The 18093-nt window shown below is 45.7% G+C and overlaps 1 protein-coding gene across 8 annotated transcripts in view; it reads right to left on the bottom strand.

Annotated features, from left to right (window-relative positions):
• Window positions 1-406: 406 nt before the first annotated feature.
• The window catches only part of LOC108942393 (phosphatidylinositol phosphatase PTPRQ-like), a 44679-nt gene continuing 26992 nt past the window's right edge, over window positions 407-18093 (bottom strand). For 3 of the 8 annotated variants that reach the window (XM_018765731.2, XM_018765732.2, XM_029252134.1), the window contains 20 exons: window positions 17612-17730; window positions 16827-17013; window positions 16329-16570; window positions 15709-15775; window positions 15397-15555; window positions 14496-14709; window positions 14218-14291; window positions 13098-13197; window positions 12813-12941; window positions 9762-9806; window positions 8935-8961; window positions 7930-8011; window positions 6518-6608; window positions 5413-5489; window positions 3142-3276; window positions 2910-3035; window positions 2509-2657; window positions 1993-2128; window positions 1315-1438; window positions 407-966 (listed from right to left, as the gene is read on the bottom strand). In XM_018765731.2, the coding sequence (XP_018621247.2) occupies window positions 929-966; window positions 1315-1438; window positions 1993-2128; window positions 2509-2657; window positions 2910-3035; window positions 3142-3276; window positions 5413-5489; window positions 6518-6608; window positions 7930-8011; window positions 8935-8961; window positions 9762-9806; window positions 12813-12941; window positions 13098-13197; window positions 14218-14291; window positions 14496-14709; window positions 15397-15555; window positions 15709-15775; window positions 16329-16570; window positions 16827-17013; window positions 17612-17730 (2321 nt within the window). In that variant the 3' untranslated portion in view covers window positions 407-928. Of the gene's footprint in view, window positions 967-1314; window positions 1439-1992; window positions 2129-2508; window positions 2658-2909; window positions 3036-3141; window positions 3277-5412; window positions 5490-6517; window positions 6609-7929; window positions 8012-8872; window positions 8962-9761; window positions 9807-12812; window positions 12942-13097; window positions 13198-14200; window positions 14292-14495; window positions 14710-15396; window positions 15556-15708; window positions 15776-16328; window positions 16571-16826; window positions 17014-17611; window positions 17731-18093 lie in introns of those variants that run through there. The other 5 variants (XM_018765729.2, XM_018765730.2, XR_001966705.2 and 2 more) reach the window with 5 other exon arrangements.

Genomic DNA, 18093 nt, shown 5'->3' with positions numbered 1-18093 from the left:
TTTATTTGCGTGCCTTTGTAGCCTGAACTTTGGAGTCTGGACTGTGTGACCGGTCAACAAGTTGAGGTTCGATGACGTTTTAAAATACACACAAGCTCTTCCCATTTAATTCAGGACGTGTAGGACCCACGTCACTGAAGGCTGAGGATTTCTGTGCAAGATGAATAACGGCTATAAGAAACAAATGATGCCTTTCAGATTCTTCTCCTTCTTTACATAAACAGCACTTACAGTGGTGGCTCCAGTGGTAGTCGTTGCACTGTCTATGACCGTTTAATGTCAATGGTCAGCATCCCCACTCACATGACAGCAAGACCCTTGGACACAACAGCCACATGCCCACATGGCACACCAAACCATAAACAGCATTATGTGTTCCCACACTGAGGAGCTGATGCTTCAGCTGCCGGGGGGTGCTTGGGGGTGGGGATCATGGGATACCAAACTCACAGATGTAATGTGTGGGATCCACCACCACAGAGAATTGACGGGAAGTGCAGTGTGACAACAGGTTGAGAGCAAACGTCCCTTTAAAGTGAAACCCAAATGATGGAGATTTATTAAAAAGACACACAGAGTGGAAAAACACATTCGCGGACAGATCAACATCTTGAAAGTTTGGCTTAATTTATATTACAAAAACAACACAACAGTACAAAAACACAGACATATGGAATACAGACGCAACCGTAAGTGTAAGAAATTTGCCATCGCTTTCCTATGTTCAACAGAGACTGCAGAAGATGTCCTTTTTTACAAAATGACTGGGGGCAGGAGGGTCAAGGCAACAGCACAGAAGGAAAGAAGAAGCCCTATTTATGGAGATTTGGCCCCTGCGCCCAGGCGGATGTTGGGGTTGTGTAGTCTCAGTCGAGTCACTGAAGGCACTGAAGGCGCAGTCAAAGCACACTGGTGAAAATAATGACAGTTACATTGTCGTTTCCTCCCATTCCAGCTCCACATCGCCTGAAACAGAGTAAATGGTGTACATTATGCCACTGTGAAATGTGGAGGTGAGTGAATCTGCTGAGCTTACGATGCCGTAAAGGTGTCACTTTAAAAGATGTTGAACAGCTGGCTGCTAGGTACAGCTTCCTGTCTCAGTCTGGTCCTATTTCATCCAGCAAGCAGTGTCCTCATGTGCTCTCCTACACATCGCATTACATTATCACACCAGAACAAGTGTATCGCCGCTGAGGTACGATCACACATCAGCAACCGCTAGAATGCAATTCATAGTTGAGAATGTTCAAAGTGAACTTCTGCAAAGCCATGATCTGACAGCAAAGAGTCTTCCTGGAACACAGCGGTTACCTTCCATAGCATCCAAGGAGTCCCTCCTGTGAAGAGCTGAATAATTGACAAACCAGATGGACTGGCTGACCCCTTTACTGGAGAGCAGCTCCATCATGCTCTGATGCAGAAACATGTACTGTGCCTGAGTGGAGCCAGAACACACATTTAATCCCACTTCCTTCGTCACAACATATCAAATGACTGTAAAATCTAAGGTATAATGCACACGTGTGCACAATGTGCTCCACAATCTCAAGTCTTACTTTAATGTAAAAATCTTAACATGTGGTCTTCGATTTACTACATATGTGACCAACAACAACCCGTACTCATGACGGCCGTCCATAAACCATATTATATTATTTTCGTTGGCTGTAACTTGCATGAGACTTTCATGTCTGCAGCTATGTCTCCTTCTCTTAATGTAATGCATAAATTGTACTTTTGCTGAGATGTATGTCGCTTTGGACAAAAGCGTCTGCTAAATGGATAAATGTAAATGTATGTAAATTTACCATCTAACGATTACCGTTCCATCTGCTATATGACATTACACCACATTGCATTTATGGATGTTAATTACTTATAAATTCTTATGGTTTATATAATTACAGTATTGGGGGATTTTAAACTAAGAACCTCGTCATAAGTGAGGACCACCTGGGGGACCACCTGGCCCACGACGAGGGAGCTCACCAGATTCTGCACCATGCACATCCTTTCAGCCCGCAGCTCTGCCACCAAGCCATGCAGGTCCACAAAGTCATGGTCGTTTGCATGCTGAATCAAGCGGTCCAGAGCGATGAAGACCCCCGTCCGGCCCACGCCCGCACTGTCCCACACAAAGGAGTCACTTGTCAAGGCCCAGGAAACACAGCCATACGTTTGGTTCAGACTCTCTTTTTCAAAACCCTTCACTTGTTACCAAATTCTCATGTCTGCCCTGAAACACAACACCCGCACTTTCTCTGGAGGGGTGAGCAAAGACCCACGCCTCCTCTGAAGTGTCATATAAATCACCTGCATCTTCTAACTCTACAGACTGCAGGCTTCACCAGAGAGAAAAACACGCCTGGAGGAGAGCACTACTCTCCTGACTCCACCAGAGCAATGAGGGGCACAGACAGAACATCTCCTGAAACCACCTGGTTCCCTCAGCTTTACGGCTACACCCGGGGCAGCTGAAGGGAGGACCACAGATACATAGCTCACCTGCAGTGCACCACGACTGTAGTGCTGTTGTGGCCTCGGTTGGTCCGGACGGCCTTCACAAACTGGATCAGGCCGGTGCTGCACTGCGGCACGCCGTGATCCGGCCACGACGTGAAGTTGAAGTGGTTCACGAGCATGTAGTCATTGTACTGCCCACAGAAATGTAGCGATGATCAGGAAACGTTAGCAATCAAACATGTCAAGAGCATTGCCCTGCTCACCAGTCAATGGGCCAGTTGACCTCTTGACCACCAGGCTACATTTGGACGTAAGTCACACATAACTGTGTTTGTATCTCACTGGTTGTAAAGAACTAGTTATTAAAGCCTCCAGGCATCCATAAAAATCACTTCTCACAGTGCTCATGGGAAATTTGGTTTTAGTTGCGAAAACTCATTTACCCTTTCCACCTTGAGGACCCTCACGGTCCAGTCAGGAAGCACGTCCTCTGTTAGCTTGGTGATGATGATGTCGCCGAATACAGAGATGGGTTTGTCGTCCTCGGGCCAGTACTGGTGACAGCGGATCTGCAAAAGGAATGATGAGAGGGGTGGGCCAGTCAAGAGCCAGAGGAGGAGGAGGCTGGGAAAGACCGACTGGCACCGCAGGAGGTCACACTACACTTTTGCTCACCCTGCCGCTTTCAAAGCACTTGGTCAGCATAACGATGATGCGCGTCCGTGTCTCCCATATCATCCTCCAGAAGTCAGCTACCGTGCTGGGCAGCGGGCCCTGGGTGGCAATGAACTCGTTGGGACACAGGTAGCCCTGCAAAGTGGCACAGAGGACACATCGCTAGTGCTGCTGGGTAAACCTCTCTGAGGGACACTCAGTGAGGGCCATGGGTTAGTCTCACAAAGCCATCACGAAGGATGTCTGTTGTGTAGAACACGTTTCCCATTACCGTTATATTTGTTCAAGTGGTTGTCACAGCTAGAGACAAGGTTTTTAAAAAGTTAAATTCCTCCATGGAGCTTCTTTGAGAAGTTAACATTGAGCATTTATTTTTGATACCTGAGAGATACCATTGTTTCCTCTGTAACCCCTACAAAACTATGGGTTCTCATTGCTGTAAACAGGGTGCTTTTGGAAATCTTAAAGAAATTTAAATGATTAATCACTTTGAAACACGTTAAAGGACCTACAATGATGATGGGGACATCTTTGCTAACTTGTCATGTCTGCCAATGCTGTGAGCAGAAATAGAGAGGGTATTTATGACACTTTTCTCACCTGACTGGGTTCAAAGTTCATGAGACTGACCGTTATTCACATCGGAGGGCATTTCTTAAAGGATATCTAATACTTGTTATATTTAAATGAGACAAGTCTAGGGGGGGTGCGGTGGCGCAGTGGGTTGGACTGGGTCCTGCTCTCTGGTGGGTCTGGGGTTTGAGCCCCAGTTGGGGTGTCTTGTGACGGACTAGCGTCCTGTCTTGGGTGTGTCCCCTCCCCCTCCAGCCTTGCATCCTGTGTTGCTGGGTTAGGCTCTGGCTCCCCGCGACCGCTATGGGACGAGCGGTTCAGACAGTGAATATGAGTGAGACAAGTCTTTACCCTAAGAGTGTGACTGAAAGATGACATGTGGTGCAGTCAACAACTTCTAAGACAGGCTGCTGTGCTGAAAGAGCTGATGGCTTGCAGCCATGTCAGAAATCACAACAATACAGTGTCAGATGCACTTTACCGGACTACGACCAAAAATTAGTCAAATTAGTCAGCTGATCCTGCAGTAAAGACAACTTTAAAAGCTTTAACATGATGTTCCACGTCACAGGACAATACAAATCACTCGAGCTCAGACTCTTGTTTGGACACACCGAGGTAATTTCACAGTAATGCAGACCAATTATTCCTACTGTTATGCCTGAAATATGAACCCGGCGATGATCAGCACAAACCGTGCAGGAGCCTATGCTTAATGGAATAAAAATATACATGACTACAGTCTACCAAACACAACTGGAAAAGCAGACCAAAGGCACTTGTAGTAGAACATTCCAGTCCTTTTTTCATCCAGCTCTAGGACTTGCCTTCCCCAGCCCCTTTTTCACTGAGCTGGTGCTTCGGCATGACGTCTTCACAGGGTTGAACATACAGTGGAGTGTCAGCCATCCGCGACGGAACAGGAGGCAGGGTAGTAAAAAAGGTATTATTTGTTCACTCAGCTGCCCTTTGTCTAATATTACATTTTAGTTGAAGACCTGAAAACATTCACTGCCAATATTTTGCTGTAACTGAGGAAATGAGGGGGTGCGGTGGCGCAGTGGGTTGGGCCGCAGTCCTGCTGTCCGGTGGGTCTGGGGTTCGGGTCCCGCTTGGGGTACCTTGCGACGGACTGGCGTCCCGTCCTGGGTGTGTCCCCTCCCCCTCCGGCCTTACGCCCTGTGTTGCCGGGTAGGCTCCGGTTCCCCGTGACCCCGTATGGGACAGGCGGTTCTGAAGGGGGCGCGGTGGTGCAGTGGGTTGGACCACAGTCCTGCTCTCCGGTGGGTCTGGGGTTCGAGTCCCGCTTGGGGTGCCTTGCGACGGACTGGCGTCCCGTCCTGGGTGTGTCCCCTCCCCCCTCTGGCCTTACGCCCTGTGTTACCGGGTTAGGCTCCGGTTCCCCGTGACCCCGTATGGGACAAGCGGTTCTGAAAATGTGTGTGTGTGTGTGTGTGTGTGAGGAAATGAGGAACTAAGGGCAAATGCTTTTTCACGACACTGTATATCCACTGTCTCCTTTTTCCTACATCTGTTGTTTTAATGGGGCAAATGATGTCGTTCACAGGCACGCCAGCAGTGACAAGTGTGGGATGCGAGTCCCTGAGCACCTTTTTGTGAAAGTGGTGGCGTCTCGACACTTTTCCACGCTGCTTCCCTAGTAAAAGGGAGGAGGACCTTCCCCCCGGCTGACATTACCGAGACAAAGCTGGCGTTGATGTAGTCCGACCCCGGCACTCCTGGCTCCGAGAGCAGCTTCACCCGATTGTTGTTGTCTGGGAAACAATCGCATGTTAAATTTCAACAAACAATATGATTCTGCAGTGATTGATCTTCAAGAATAACAATGTGGCTAAACGTCATTCAACCATTATATTTAAAACACATATCTGTCCTTATCAACATATAACTGCCCTTAAAAAAATAAAACACAAAGCACAAAGAACACAAGGGTCACATTATATAGAGACATTAGTGTGCTCCACTCAGCCTTTAATTAAAATCAGTAGCTGCATGAAGGAGCAGCACGGAGTGTAGCAGCAGCGATGCCACCTTCAGATCTGTAGGATGCAGGTTCAAATCTCACCTACTGTTGTAGTACCTGTGAGCAAGGTAATGCTCTGAAATGCTCCATTAAAAATGAGCCAACTGTATCAATGCGTAAATCATTGCGAGCGACTCAATACTGTAACAGGTTTCAGACCGAAACATCGGTGAAATGTAAGTGGGTAAAACTTGTGTGGACAGTATCAGATTCCGAGACTGTAGTGTTTTTTGGTTCCAAAGCTGGACAGTAAATACGATGAGCCACTGCTTTCAGCTGTGGGAAGGCACGAATTTCTCTGGATGGACTCACTGCGGGGGTTAGATTTTTGGGGTCAAACAGCTGCTGCAAAGTGTGGTGAAGGAGAATAAAACCATGTCCTGGAGGGAACGCCAGCCCCATGGCCACCCTTCCACAGCAGCGAAAGCCTGTGCAAATAAGGGCCCTTGCTGGGTTACTAGTTCAGCTGGGAGGCGCTGTCAATGGCGGATACTCAGACTCCAGTCCCATGCAAAACTGCACTGCACACAATTAATGCAAAGCAACATGTTCACTTTCCTGCTCTCAGCTGTCCTCCAAGAACATGCTGTAGGCTTCAGTGTCAAAACTGTAAACCAGAATAGCAGCAAGGTGTTGCTCTGAGGGCAGCGAACTCAAAGACAGGGGTGTGGAGACAGGAGTGATCAGAATAGATATGGGCTCTATAGACAGCTGCCATGACAGGAGCACTGAACTGCGATACACGGTCACTCTACGCACACGGCTTGATGTTGGTGAAGCGGTTCTTAGACTTGTTCCATGGCAGATCCGCATCTGAAGTAGACAGGTCCTGCAGAAGCTTGGGAAGCTCCTGTAAGAGACATGCACTGCCATCATCAGTCCACAGGAAGTGACATGGCAAGCCAGGGTCAGTATGCAGGAAGTGAAAACAGGTCTTGCTGATCAGTCATCTCCAGCCACTTATATTTCTGAGTACTTAAGACAATGAACTCAATTAACATGCAACATTTTTATGTAAAATAAGATAAAAATGTATATCTATCACTTAGCTTAGTCGATCCTTAAAATCCATTATGTATGACGACAATGTGATATGATTTTTTTCAGTCGCAGCCTGCACATAAATTTTAACATTATCAGACTGACTCCAAGAAATATGTGGTTTTTAATTTGATTTCCACTAAAACGGGTAATGTAACAAGCAAACCAAATGCCATTGAAAGTAATTTTTGTTGAAATAGAATAACTTCATATTACAGCAGGGATATCTTTAGTCATATCACATACAAACAAAAATTCTTTTTCATATGAAGTCTGTTCAAAAGAAATTAATGGAATATAAAGAGAAGAAATTCTGTTGCCTTGTGATGGGTTTACAGCACAGACACAGATAATTATGTGGTGCTGAGAGGAAGAATCAATACGATGGCTATAAAACCACAGTCGGCACAGCACTGTTCGGATCATTTGAAAGCGTATGGCCTACTGTACCGAGCCTTTCTTAAAGCACAAATGACTTTACTCACTATATTCTGTAGCTTTGAGCTTCAAAAACATTACACTGTACTTTAAAATCAACACATTTTGTATTTGAAGATGAAATATCTTTAATCTTCAGCAAATTCTCTCCAAGTTGCTCCTAATCCTGCCAGTTCTGAAGGAAGAAGCACTCCTCTTTTGTTCCTCAGACATGAAAGAAGTAACAGAAGACAAAATGTGCGAAATACGAGGAAAATATCAATTTAACAGCCAAAACATCATCCCTTAGTTAGATCCCATAAAGCTGACCGTAGTATTGTTTATTTAGCCTCGCAGCTCATAAACCCCAGTTAATAACAACTGCTTGCTGCAGCTTCAGAATTCTATACAGGTTTAAAGAATAAACAAAAACAAGAACAGCAACAGTACTTTCACAGCTTAGGCTCATACTGGTATCTGCACTGATGACATTCACTGCCATCAGAATAAAGTATGTGGACAATTGAAAAACCTCTGCCTTCTGCAGTGTGATTCTTTCAGAGTAAAGGGGTTTGCAGAGGCACATCTGTCACGCACACATGAATTATTCCCAGTTGGTTTGGGTGGCAGGTCCAGAGCGCACTGAGGTGTGACTACACTTTGCACACAGTAGGGCTGGGGGGAGGGGGGTGGGAAAGCTGTGGCGCACATACCGAGAACTCCTGCAGGAACTTGGAGTTGTGGTTGGCACACAGCTCCTCCACGTGTTGCGCGAAGGCTTTCTTGGGAATGGGCCTGGAGACAGACACACCACTCTTCCACGTGACTCTCACACACTCTTAGCACAAACACACACTCACATATTGAACCAAGATTTAGAATCCAGAATCCAGTAAAAGCCAGTGTTCTTGTCGGTGAGGTCACCAAGTACCACATTCACACGGTATGCATTGTGCAGTGTAAATGGCGATATTTACAGAGTGCTGATTTACACAGAAATTGGTGTAAGAATGCACCGTTGTGGCACCTTTATTGATTACCAAATGCAGCACGGTCCAAGCACTGGTAGGAACAAAAAGGGTCTCGGAGAGCAATATCCGCTTGCACAGTTCTCTCTATAGCTTTGGAGGGGATTTGAAAGTGAGCAGTAGACATTTTATCAGAATAAAATCTGCACTCAGTGGGATATTTGGGCTACGCGCATAGTGAGGACAGTAAAATAATAATAAGAAGGGATGGCTATCTATTTACAAAAGCCCAGAGCATTCTTTCTCCTAGTGACCACGGAGCCAATAAATCGCACGACCTGATGATAATGTCTTCCTCTAACTGGTGAAGGGAGCCCAGCGCTGACCTCACTGTTGAGTTGTGATACACTCCCAGGGCAAAAGGGGGGTTCAGTGTTGCCCTGATTATTTGTTCAAAACGGAGTGCTGTCGTGCAGTCAAGGCTCCGGGGAGACCAAGGGGGTCCAGCTCCTCTTGCCTTTTGTGTTAAATACACTACGCTCACTTGTGTGTGGCTTAAAACCTGCACCCCTCACCCCCCACCACAGTCCCCCTGGAATCAGAAAACTTAACCTGAAAGTGGCCGACAACATTAATACCTGGACACACAAACACACATACGAACACACACACAAAAACACACACTTACTCGCCACACAGCAGAAATTTTAAACTCCACTACTGAACAAACACACATCCCTTGGCACTTACTTCAGGGGCTTTCGATAACTGAGAAGCCTGAAACACATGCACAGAGAAATCTTTGTGAAAAAAACAACACCGAGCAAGAAAAACTTCCAGTACAACTCACTGTTGCAACACTTAAGGAAGTGCAACACATAGAAGGCCAGTTCCACTGTACATGTCAAGCGATAACTATAATTTCTTTGCGTGTGCCAAGAGACAGGCCTGCAGAAATAACATTCAGAATATCTCAGCGTATTTCATGGTAATGATTTTGAAATGAAACACGGGGTTGTGAAAATGTGCTGCTGGACTACAGATATTTCTACTGGGAAGCGGCCTTACAATCTCACAATGTCTGAGAGCTCATTTGTGAGAAACAGAGGTTAGAGGGCTGCTGTGAGATGGACTGCCTCCTTAGCTGATCACTGAGGACCTCCTGCAAACATCAACTTCATGTTTGACAGCCCTTATTACTTAAACCAAGAGCAGCAAAGACAGGAGCCCTTTGACTCCAAGTAATAACCACTATGGCTGAGGTTGCCCATCTTACTCAAGGCCACAGAATCTACCGGTAATTTCTCGAGGGATCTTGAGCCAATGGAAATGTAATAAAGTAAACAATGCATGCTAGACAGCCAACCATAAACAACACCTTGCTATACAAATTCTAAAACTGATTGTTAGGACGCGACAACATGCAAGAGTAAAAACACACATCATTAGAAAGGAAAGGTACTCATTAGCAACAGAATGTGCTAGAAGTAGAGACACCAGAGCAGGACAGAGGCAACACTTCACAACTGTCTCTTAATGAGGGAGATCACAACACAGGCCAAACCAGGACCACTTACTGGATGACAAATATGTCCTTCCGCCTAAAGAAGAACGAGGAGTACCTGGGAACACAAAGACACAAAGCCAAGGAGAGGTGCGTGAGCAGATGGGCTGAAGCTGCCATGGTGGAGGTGCTGAAGTTGAGCGCTGAGAAAGAGCAAACCCCAGGCACACATTCATCTCAGATGTACCCGAGACAGGAAGAAGTGAGACACAAAGGAAAAAACAGCAGAGCCACAGTGATGCGAGTGAAGTGCCGCCACATATCTTTGCAGCTGTCATATAAACGGCACATGCTTTCAGCAGAAAATGAGGATGCATGAAGATAAGTGTATAAGTCCAAACTTGTGCATTGGCTAAAATTTCATTGGTGTCTGTAATTGTGTACCAGTTTTCTCATAATTTCCCTCTTCAGTTACTCCCTTTTCATATTGTAATGAATATGTTAATGAATTGGGGAATTATTGAATTAACACCTACACATGGATATGCGACGTGCAAATGTTTCAGGACAGGCATCAAAAACCATGCTGCATAAACTATAATTTTGGGACAAAGCCTTGCTGTAAGCAGCCGAGACTTTGGATAACATTTCCAACACATCCGACACACTTGCATGTGCCCTTAAAACAAATACGATGAACTCTTTATTTCAGACAACCAACGAGTAAGGCCAGTAGGTAGTCAGAGGATATTTCTAAAAGAATAATGACCAAATTCAAATACTGTACACAGAGCTATAGAAAGCTACGTGTCATTGTTCTTCAAAGGAAACACCAAACAATCTAACTCACAAATCCTTGTCCTGGGTTTTTACCTTAGACCAGACATCTTGCACCCAGCTGTGTGAAGTGGGTACACTTGAAGCCTTTGGAAAGTTCCAGGTTTTCATTGTATTTGGGTGACCTATTGTTAATGGTAATGAGGGCAGGGAGAGAAGCTCCTGCGCAGCTACAGGTATTTCAGGTCAGCTGGGGGGGGTGATGCTCACTTCACATCTTGACCCTGTTATCACCGATAGCATTCGCCCCAGTTTTACAAGCTGTGGCACTGTTATCGTTTTGAATCATCTGCCGGCTGGAAGTCCTGACCGCCTTTCATCCCGACCCCAGTGTTTTCTCATAATTTTAGGGTGAAGCATATTAAACATGTTCCCTACCAGTTACAGTGTTATAATTTCCATATTACAGCAGAGGGTTCACATATCAAAGACCACCTTTGTTATAAAACAAAGAGGGGGAGTCCTCCCCCTCCACCACTGCCGGAACGTGCTCCATACACACTCGCTCACCCCGCTGTCTGATTTGAGGGTCACAAACACAGCAGGGACAACACAGTGACAGCAGGGTTCGCCTTATCCCACCGCCACCCACAGTTTAGAGCAGCCGGTGCAACATTTTCCCTGTCTGATGTGTCCTGTTCATCGCTGCGCCCACCCATCGCAGGAATGGCCCCCCCATGGGTGGTCTCGTAAAGTCAACGGGCTTCATGAAAACAAGAACCGGGCTGCGTTAAGGTGTGTGCCTTGTGCACAGCGCAAGGACGGTTGGATGAGACAAACCGTTGTTAAAGTCACTATTGATGTAGTAGCACCGGCTCATCTCGCACTGTCGGACACCTCACGCTGCCCTTGGGCGGAGAGCTCATTTTGACTGAATGTCTTCGTGTCTCATCATATCCCCTCTATCCTCCGGCAAAGTAATGAGGTGTCACGGAATTCTTGTGGGCCGAGGAGGCTATTCCCCGGCACCAGCGACAGCTCGTATGTCACCCTCGCTGAGGCCCGGTTAGCCCACACATTTCACACAGCACCCCGTTTGAGGGACGCTATTGTTCACATAAGGACATACACCACACTGGGTAGGATGCTAAAATGCAACGTCTTTGCTAACACGAACAGGAGGACGCATCAAAAACCGAGACGGCCCATTAGATTCACTGAAATCAAACTCGGTGGGCTTCCTGAGCATTCCAGACACCACAGATCTTACAGTGGGCTCTCTGCACAGCTGAGGGGAGGTCTTTGCAGAAGCTCTTCTTTCTCGAACACACAATGTATGAGGATTAAATTTCTGATTTTCTCATGGCGCTTATGGTGGTCCTGCACCTCTCAGTTAATTTCACAGCTACGACTTCATTAGGATGAGACTGGACAACTCACAGTCTATCTCCATTTCAGCAGAGGAAACAGCTTAAAGGCATGACGTAGGGGCAGCCCTTGACATTTAGGGGTTTTCTGGCACCCTGTCCAGAGAAATCACAGATGAACAGGAGATGCCCTTACTGCCTTCCATTAGCAGGGATTCGGGAAGATCGTTAGGATGTTCTGTCAGACCCATTGTCTCTGGCTGCCTCCATGTCTCAACGAATTTAGGTTTAGCTTAATTGGTCATGTAAGGCCGCAAATACAAACAGCATGGGTTACCTCTGGGTGCTCTGGTTTCCTCCCACAGTCCAAAGACATGTGTTTCATATGAATTGGAGAAAATAAATAGTCAATAGTGAGTATGAATGACTGTTACATTGGTCTGCTGTAGAGCTGGATAAATGATTTTAGGGAGTAGTCTAGTGTACGTGGTATTGAGAGTCTCAGAGGATAAAGGTAGTTAGTAATCACTGTATGTTGCTTTGGAGAGAAGCATCTGCTAAATAAATAAACGTAAATGTGAGGAGAAGCAGATCATGATGTGTTAGATCAAGAAAGTCTTTTTTTAGATTTCTGGAAATATTTCTGCCAAAAAATTCCAGTGGCGCTGTTCACTGAATCATGCAAAAATATGTCAACAGTTATCTCATATGGTTGTTTTTTCAGCACATGAAAAAACTGTACATTAAGTCACAGTCACATGAGCCTGTACTTTTTGTATCAGTGTTTGTTGAGTATTTAATCACAGCCTAGGAGAGAGAGGACTGTCTGGGTACCAACTAGAGAAATGCAGGCCTGTTCCCAGCTCCCACTGAAAGCCACTGAACATAAATCCTTAGCAAGGCCTCGGATTCGCACCTCAGGCAGTGTAAATAAAGAGGGATCATGGCAAGGTCAAGCCCTGGGACCCCACCCCACTTACTGGCTCAGCTTCTCCTCCTTCTGTTCCAGGTCAGCTGCTGTTACCAGCTGGTCCAGCTTGAACTTTGTGTCAATGATCTCTGCCTCTCTTGGGGAATAAGTCCCACCCTCCTTTCTCTTGTGATGGATCCTGTGGATTTGGAGGAAGGCGATTCATTGTGGTGTGGTGTTGTCAGCTATTAAAGACATATATAACAATATCAGGAGCTTATGATGCAATAAGCCATGGCATAAGCTGGATGTTTCTCCTACTGACATTAGCTTGCATTATCACACATGATCTTACCGTACAGACATGTAGATCACGATGACAAGGATGACGGCAAGAAAAAATGACAAGAGCACCCCCAGGATAATTTGTTCATCCCGATTCAGCTGACCAACACCTGAAAGGAAGAAAGGGACCCTAAGAGCTGCTGATTGTTGACTGAATGTGCTGCATCATCTGTTCTGAGCATTCTCCGAAAACGACCCTTCAGACCTCACCCCAGGGGGACCATTACGAGAACCAAGCAGAGTGTTGTGCGCTAGGTAGTTGGATATGACAAGCGACATAACTGGTAAATTTCAAGGTAAAAAAAAGCCCTTAAAGGAAAATGAATACTGAATACTTCTACAAGTTAGACAGGAAAACCTCCACACCACAAATCAGAAAAAGAAAAAAAAAACGGTTTCAGATTGAACATAATTCATAAATTCAACACTCTTAAGTGAAGTGGAATATTACTCCCTATGTGATTAATGGTCCACAAAGTTACTGAAACGTTAATAATGTTCATGCTGTAAAAAGGCTGGCTTGATTATGTTTTTCAAATATTTCAGAGGACATTTTCTCTGCCACCTGGGTAAGTTAACAAATTACTTGGACATTTTTTTAACTCTACAATTTCAATAATTTTAAGTGAATACTCCACGTGTGAAATAAATAATAATCCAACATATAAAATATGGACTCGGGTAAATATGGGCAGTTGGACAACACAGGATCTAACCGAACCCAGGACATGATGACTGATCTGTCCTCTCTGACACTGATGAAGCCATACACAATTTTCGAACGTCATACATAAAAACAAGTCCATGCTGGTACACAAAGAAACATACAAACTGCTGAGAGCCAGACCAGGTCTGCTTTTCCCATCACCCAAGATTTACTGCAGCGGAACCAGCCTTGCAGGGGGGTCAGGGGGAAGAAGGGCACCACCAGCTGGTTCACAAGCCCTACATAGACCCACTGACAGCTTTAAGAGCCTGCAGGCTGGGCACTGCGCTCACAGCCCGTTAAACAGCACTCAGGCAGGACGCTGCTTCCTGCATGCAAACGATCGAAATGAAAGGCAACGGTGCGGCACCGACAGAGCTCCTCTACGTCGACCGCATTTGCTTCACCTCTGGAATCACTTCACCTGCAGTTTTCACGTAGTCAGAATACTCTGAATCTGTGTACTGCCCTTGGATATTCGTGGCACGAAACTTAAACCTGCAAGTAAACAAAGAAAGAGTCGATAAAAACATCTACATAAATCATTATCTGTATTGTTTAGCACACAGCTTTATTCAGAGCAGCTCGTAATTACTTACACAGCAGGCTATTCTTACTAATGTGTTTGCTGCCTACGTCTTTATTACCTCAGGTATAAACACTGTATAATCAAATGTTGGACCGGACAAAGATCTCACTTACACATAGAGGGTCTGTGGTTTCAGAGGTCCATTGCAAAGCGCCTCCTCTTTTGACGGGTCCATGCAGTCATCTGCGGTCCCAATGGTATAAATGTTTGGGAGATTATTGCGCTTGTCAGAGCAGATAGGGTTTGGGAAACCCTCGTCCGTTATGTACGGCGCAGCTTTGGAGCCAAACGCGCTCTTCCAGTTGGTCACGTTGCTGTCGTCCATTACTGTGTGACGAAAGGATGCAACTAGTGAAGAGTGGCAGTTGGCAGGCCAAATTCACCCCACACCATAGTAACCCTCGCTTCACTGGAGACCATATGTTCCCCAGAGACCTTACCGCAGGAGGGAGGAAATCTTGGGGTAATAGAGTAGTTCGATGAATTCACAGCTCAGTATCTGGTGCACTTTACTTAAAAGGTTCCTCAGGCAGTGCTGAGACTCAAAATGGCCAGGTGTTTGCTGCCACCTTATGCTACCTGCTGTCTGACAGATATAGATAATGTAAAAACACGGAAACCAGGCCACTGGGAGGCTGGTGGCATTGTGGTTGGAGCAGCTGCCTTTGGCCTTTGATTTCTGCCTCCAGCTGCAGTGCCCTTGAGCAAGGTGCTTGCCCTGCAATTGCTCCAGTACCTTTGCCCGGGTGTCTAGTTGTGGCCCTGCAATGGACTGGCATCTTTCCCAGGGTGTGCCCCCCTTCAGTCTTGCGCCCGATGTCTCTGGGATAAGTTTCGGCTCTCCACGACCCCATTCAGGACAAGCGGTTGTTGACATTGGTTGGTTGGAAAACAGGCCTTAATGAGCCTTGCGACTACCATTTTCACATTTTAAAGCCGGGATTATGAATTAAGGTTGAGGACCACAAGAGCACATTTCAAGCATATTATGCGTGTTCTTTACTTCTTCTATACCTCCTGCTTCTGCCACAATGACTTGCACTTTCTCTATGGGCCCGTGGACATCAGAGAAGAAGCATGTGGGCTTCTGGACCGTGATGGTTGTGGCGGTGGCCACCACTGCTCCTGTGTTGTCGACCACAGGTACAGGCGTTCTGGTGGGCTTTGGCGGTGCTGAAAGACAGGTGTCAGTCCTGTTGGTTTTGTGCTGCAACTTTTTGTTCCTTTGTCACCTTATTCTCTTTCTGAGTCTTCTTGTCAGCAGCTTCAGCACATGTGCAACTTTTGTAATGATACACGGATAAAAAAGAAAACAACAAAAATTACCTGTAATTCCCGTCGTGAGCTGAACTTCCGTGCTGGGTCCTGGACCCAGTCTGTTTACTGCAGCTATCTGGGGAACCAAAAATGTGTACTTAAAATGTACAGTAAAAACACCTGATTTTAGCTGTTGATTACATGAAACCAGTTTTGCCTGGTTGGATAAAAAGTAAAACTAATTAGGCTCTTGACATGCAGTTATTGTTACACCGAATGAGTAGATTTACAGTCTGTGAGCTGCTTTTGGAATCCCGTACTACCAGCAATACTCTTCTTCATTGTTTCATTTCATTTATTTGTTTCACCCCATATTTCTTGTCCACAGGCTAATCTTGTGATATCTGTAGTGTTGTACTTCATTACTTCATTTAAGACATTTATCATATTATTGCCACTCTTTACTCTCAAAGTCACTAATGTATTGCAACAATCCTGACAGTGAGCGTCAGCTAAATGATGAATAATAATATTAATAAAGGTATTTCAGCAGTGAAGACCTCGGCTCAGCTTCTGCTGTGCGGAGGTCAGGGTAACAGGTTAACTTCAGGAATAGCAAAACTGGGTCTTGTCCTCTGTGGAAAGCTTTGATTATGGAGTACAGAACTGCACAGTAGACTCTTACAAACCCTTATGCTGTATCTGCGGCCTCCCTTTAGGCCCTCAATGACTGCTGTCACGGTGCGGTTCTCATTCTCCACAACCCACAGGGTAGGGACCTCAAAGTCCAGCTGGCCCTCTTTGTAGATCTGAGCCCTGTAAGAGGTGATGTTGCCGTTGTGCTCTTCGGGCGGGAAAAAGGTCACATACACCCGTGTCACATCCTCTGGAATCACCTGCAGGCTCACATTTTTTGGGGGGTCTTTTGGCTCTGTGGGAAGCATAAATAGCCTGTGAGGGACAGGAGTCTTTGCAGATGAATGCAGTCTGTGGACAGTGAACCTGAACCTTCAGCTATACATTGTCTGACCTCAGTCTTGTAAAATCCTGAGTTTTAACCAATGTTCTACTTGTTAGACATTATGTAATCAAATGCCTTTTTATGTAAAAGGCAATGTTTAGAAGTGAGCCTTAACTGATGCTATTATTTTTGTTACAATAAAGTGTCTTCCAGCTTAATTTCTGACCGTCTTCCAGGGTCCTGATGTAGACCGGGTCGCTGGATTTTCCATTTAGCCTGGCATCATTAACATCTCCTACGAAGGCTGTCACAATGATGGAGTACCACGTGAAGGCCATAAGGCTGGTCACATTGACCTCCATTGCTTCATCATGCCTTCTTACCATGGTCAGGTTAAAATGCATACCACTCACCTGTGAGACAACAACGACAGAGACGTTACATAAGAAGTTGTTCTATGAAAAGTCTGTGAAACATTAAATGCTGTGAAGAACAGTAAACCATCTCACTGAACAGACAGTCCTCATCCACAAGGGTCACACAGTCCACAATAACAGTGGAGAAATTCCCATGCAGGGGAAGTGAAAGTACAACACTACTACCCTTGAGCACCACACAGCTACACTAGTGGCAGATATCTACTGGCACCAATCACCAGTAACTAACACGATCGTTTTCCAGTGGGTGTGAAGTGGACAGAGCTGCAGCAGCAGAGAGTGTTGAGAAGGACCACTTTATTGACATTGACTTGTCTGTGATGTTGCTGCATGCTGTGTCTGACAGATGTGCGTCCCTCCCTTCTCACACAGGAGGTGCAGAAAATTACCATTCCCTCCCACCAATAGTCTTTCCCAGGCATTCTTGCTGCCACATGTGACATGGGGTGAACATCCCATCGAAGGCAGACTAGGAAGTCCGAGCGATGCGGCTGGGAGGCAGATAAGCTATTAACTGCTTCCAAGGTCTGGGGTTGAGGATAGTTAAAGAACACATCAGCAGAAAGAGGCTCACCGAGGTGATGTCAACAAGATAGGATGTAGGACCTGACAGCACCATGGGGGCCTTCCACTGGACTTTGATGCTACTAGAAGAAGCGGTAGCAGAGACGGCATAAGGAGGGGCATCGGGATCTGAAAACAAAGAAAAAATATGTTTGTCATATAATGTCAGCTAGTGAAACAGGACAAATTGTAGAAGAGCTCTTACTGTGAACTTGCAGTCATACTATCAGCCTTGTTGAAATAAAAATTAATCTTAAGATTCCCAACATAAGGTCCTTGTGATGCTCAGCTAAAATATGGTAACCCAATCTCTTAAGAACAGACCCGGTGAAAGGGCTTTGGAAATGTAACAAATGCACAAAGGAAACGATGCTTACTGGTACTTATATTAAACAGAATTGTCCATTGTACATGCTAGCGTAGTGTTGGGTAGGATACACATTTAAATTCTTAATAAAAAGTCATAATCCTACAAGAATGCCCCAAGTCAGG

Source organism: Scleropages formosus, chromosome 5 (assembly GCF_900964775.1).
Source record: "Scleropages formosus chromosome 5, fSclFor1.1, whole genome shotgun sequence".
Lineage (NCBI taxonomy): Eukaryota > Metazoa > Chordata > Actinopteri > Osteoglossiformes > Osteoglossidae > Scleropages > Scleropages formosus.
The sequence above is the reverse complement of the archived record's forward strand: the minus strand, read 5'-3'. Positions and strand labels throughout refer to the sequence as shown.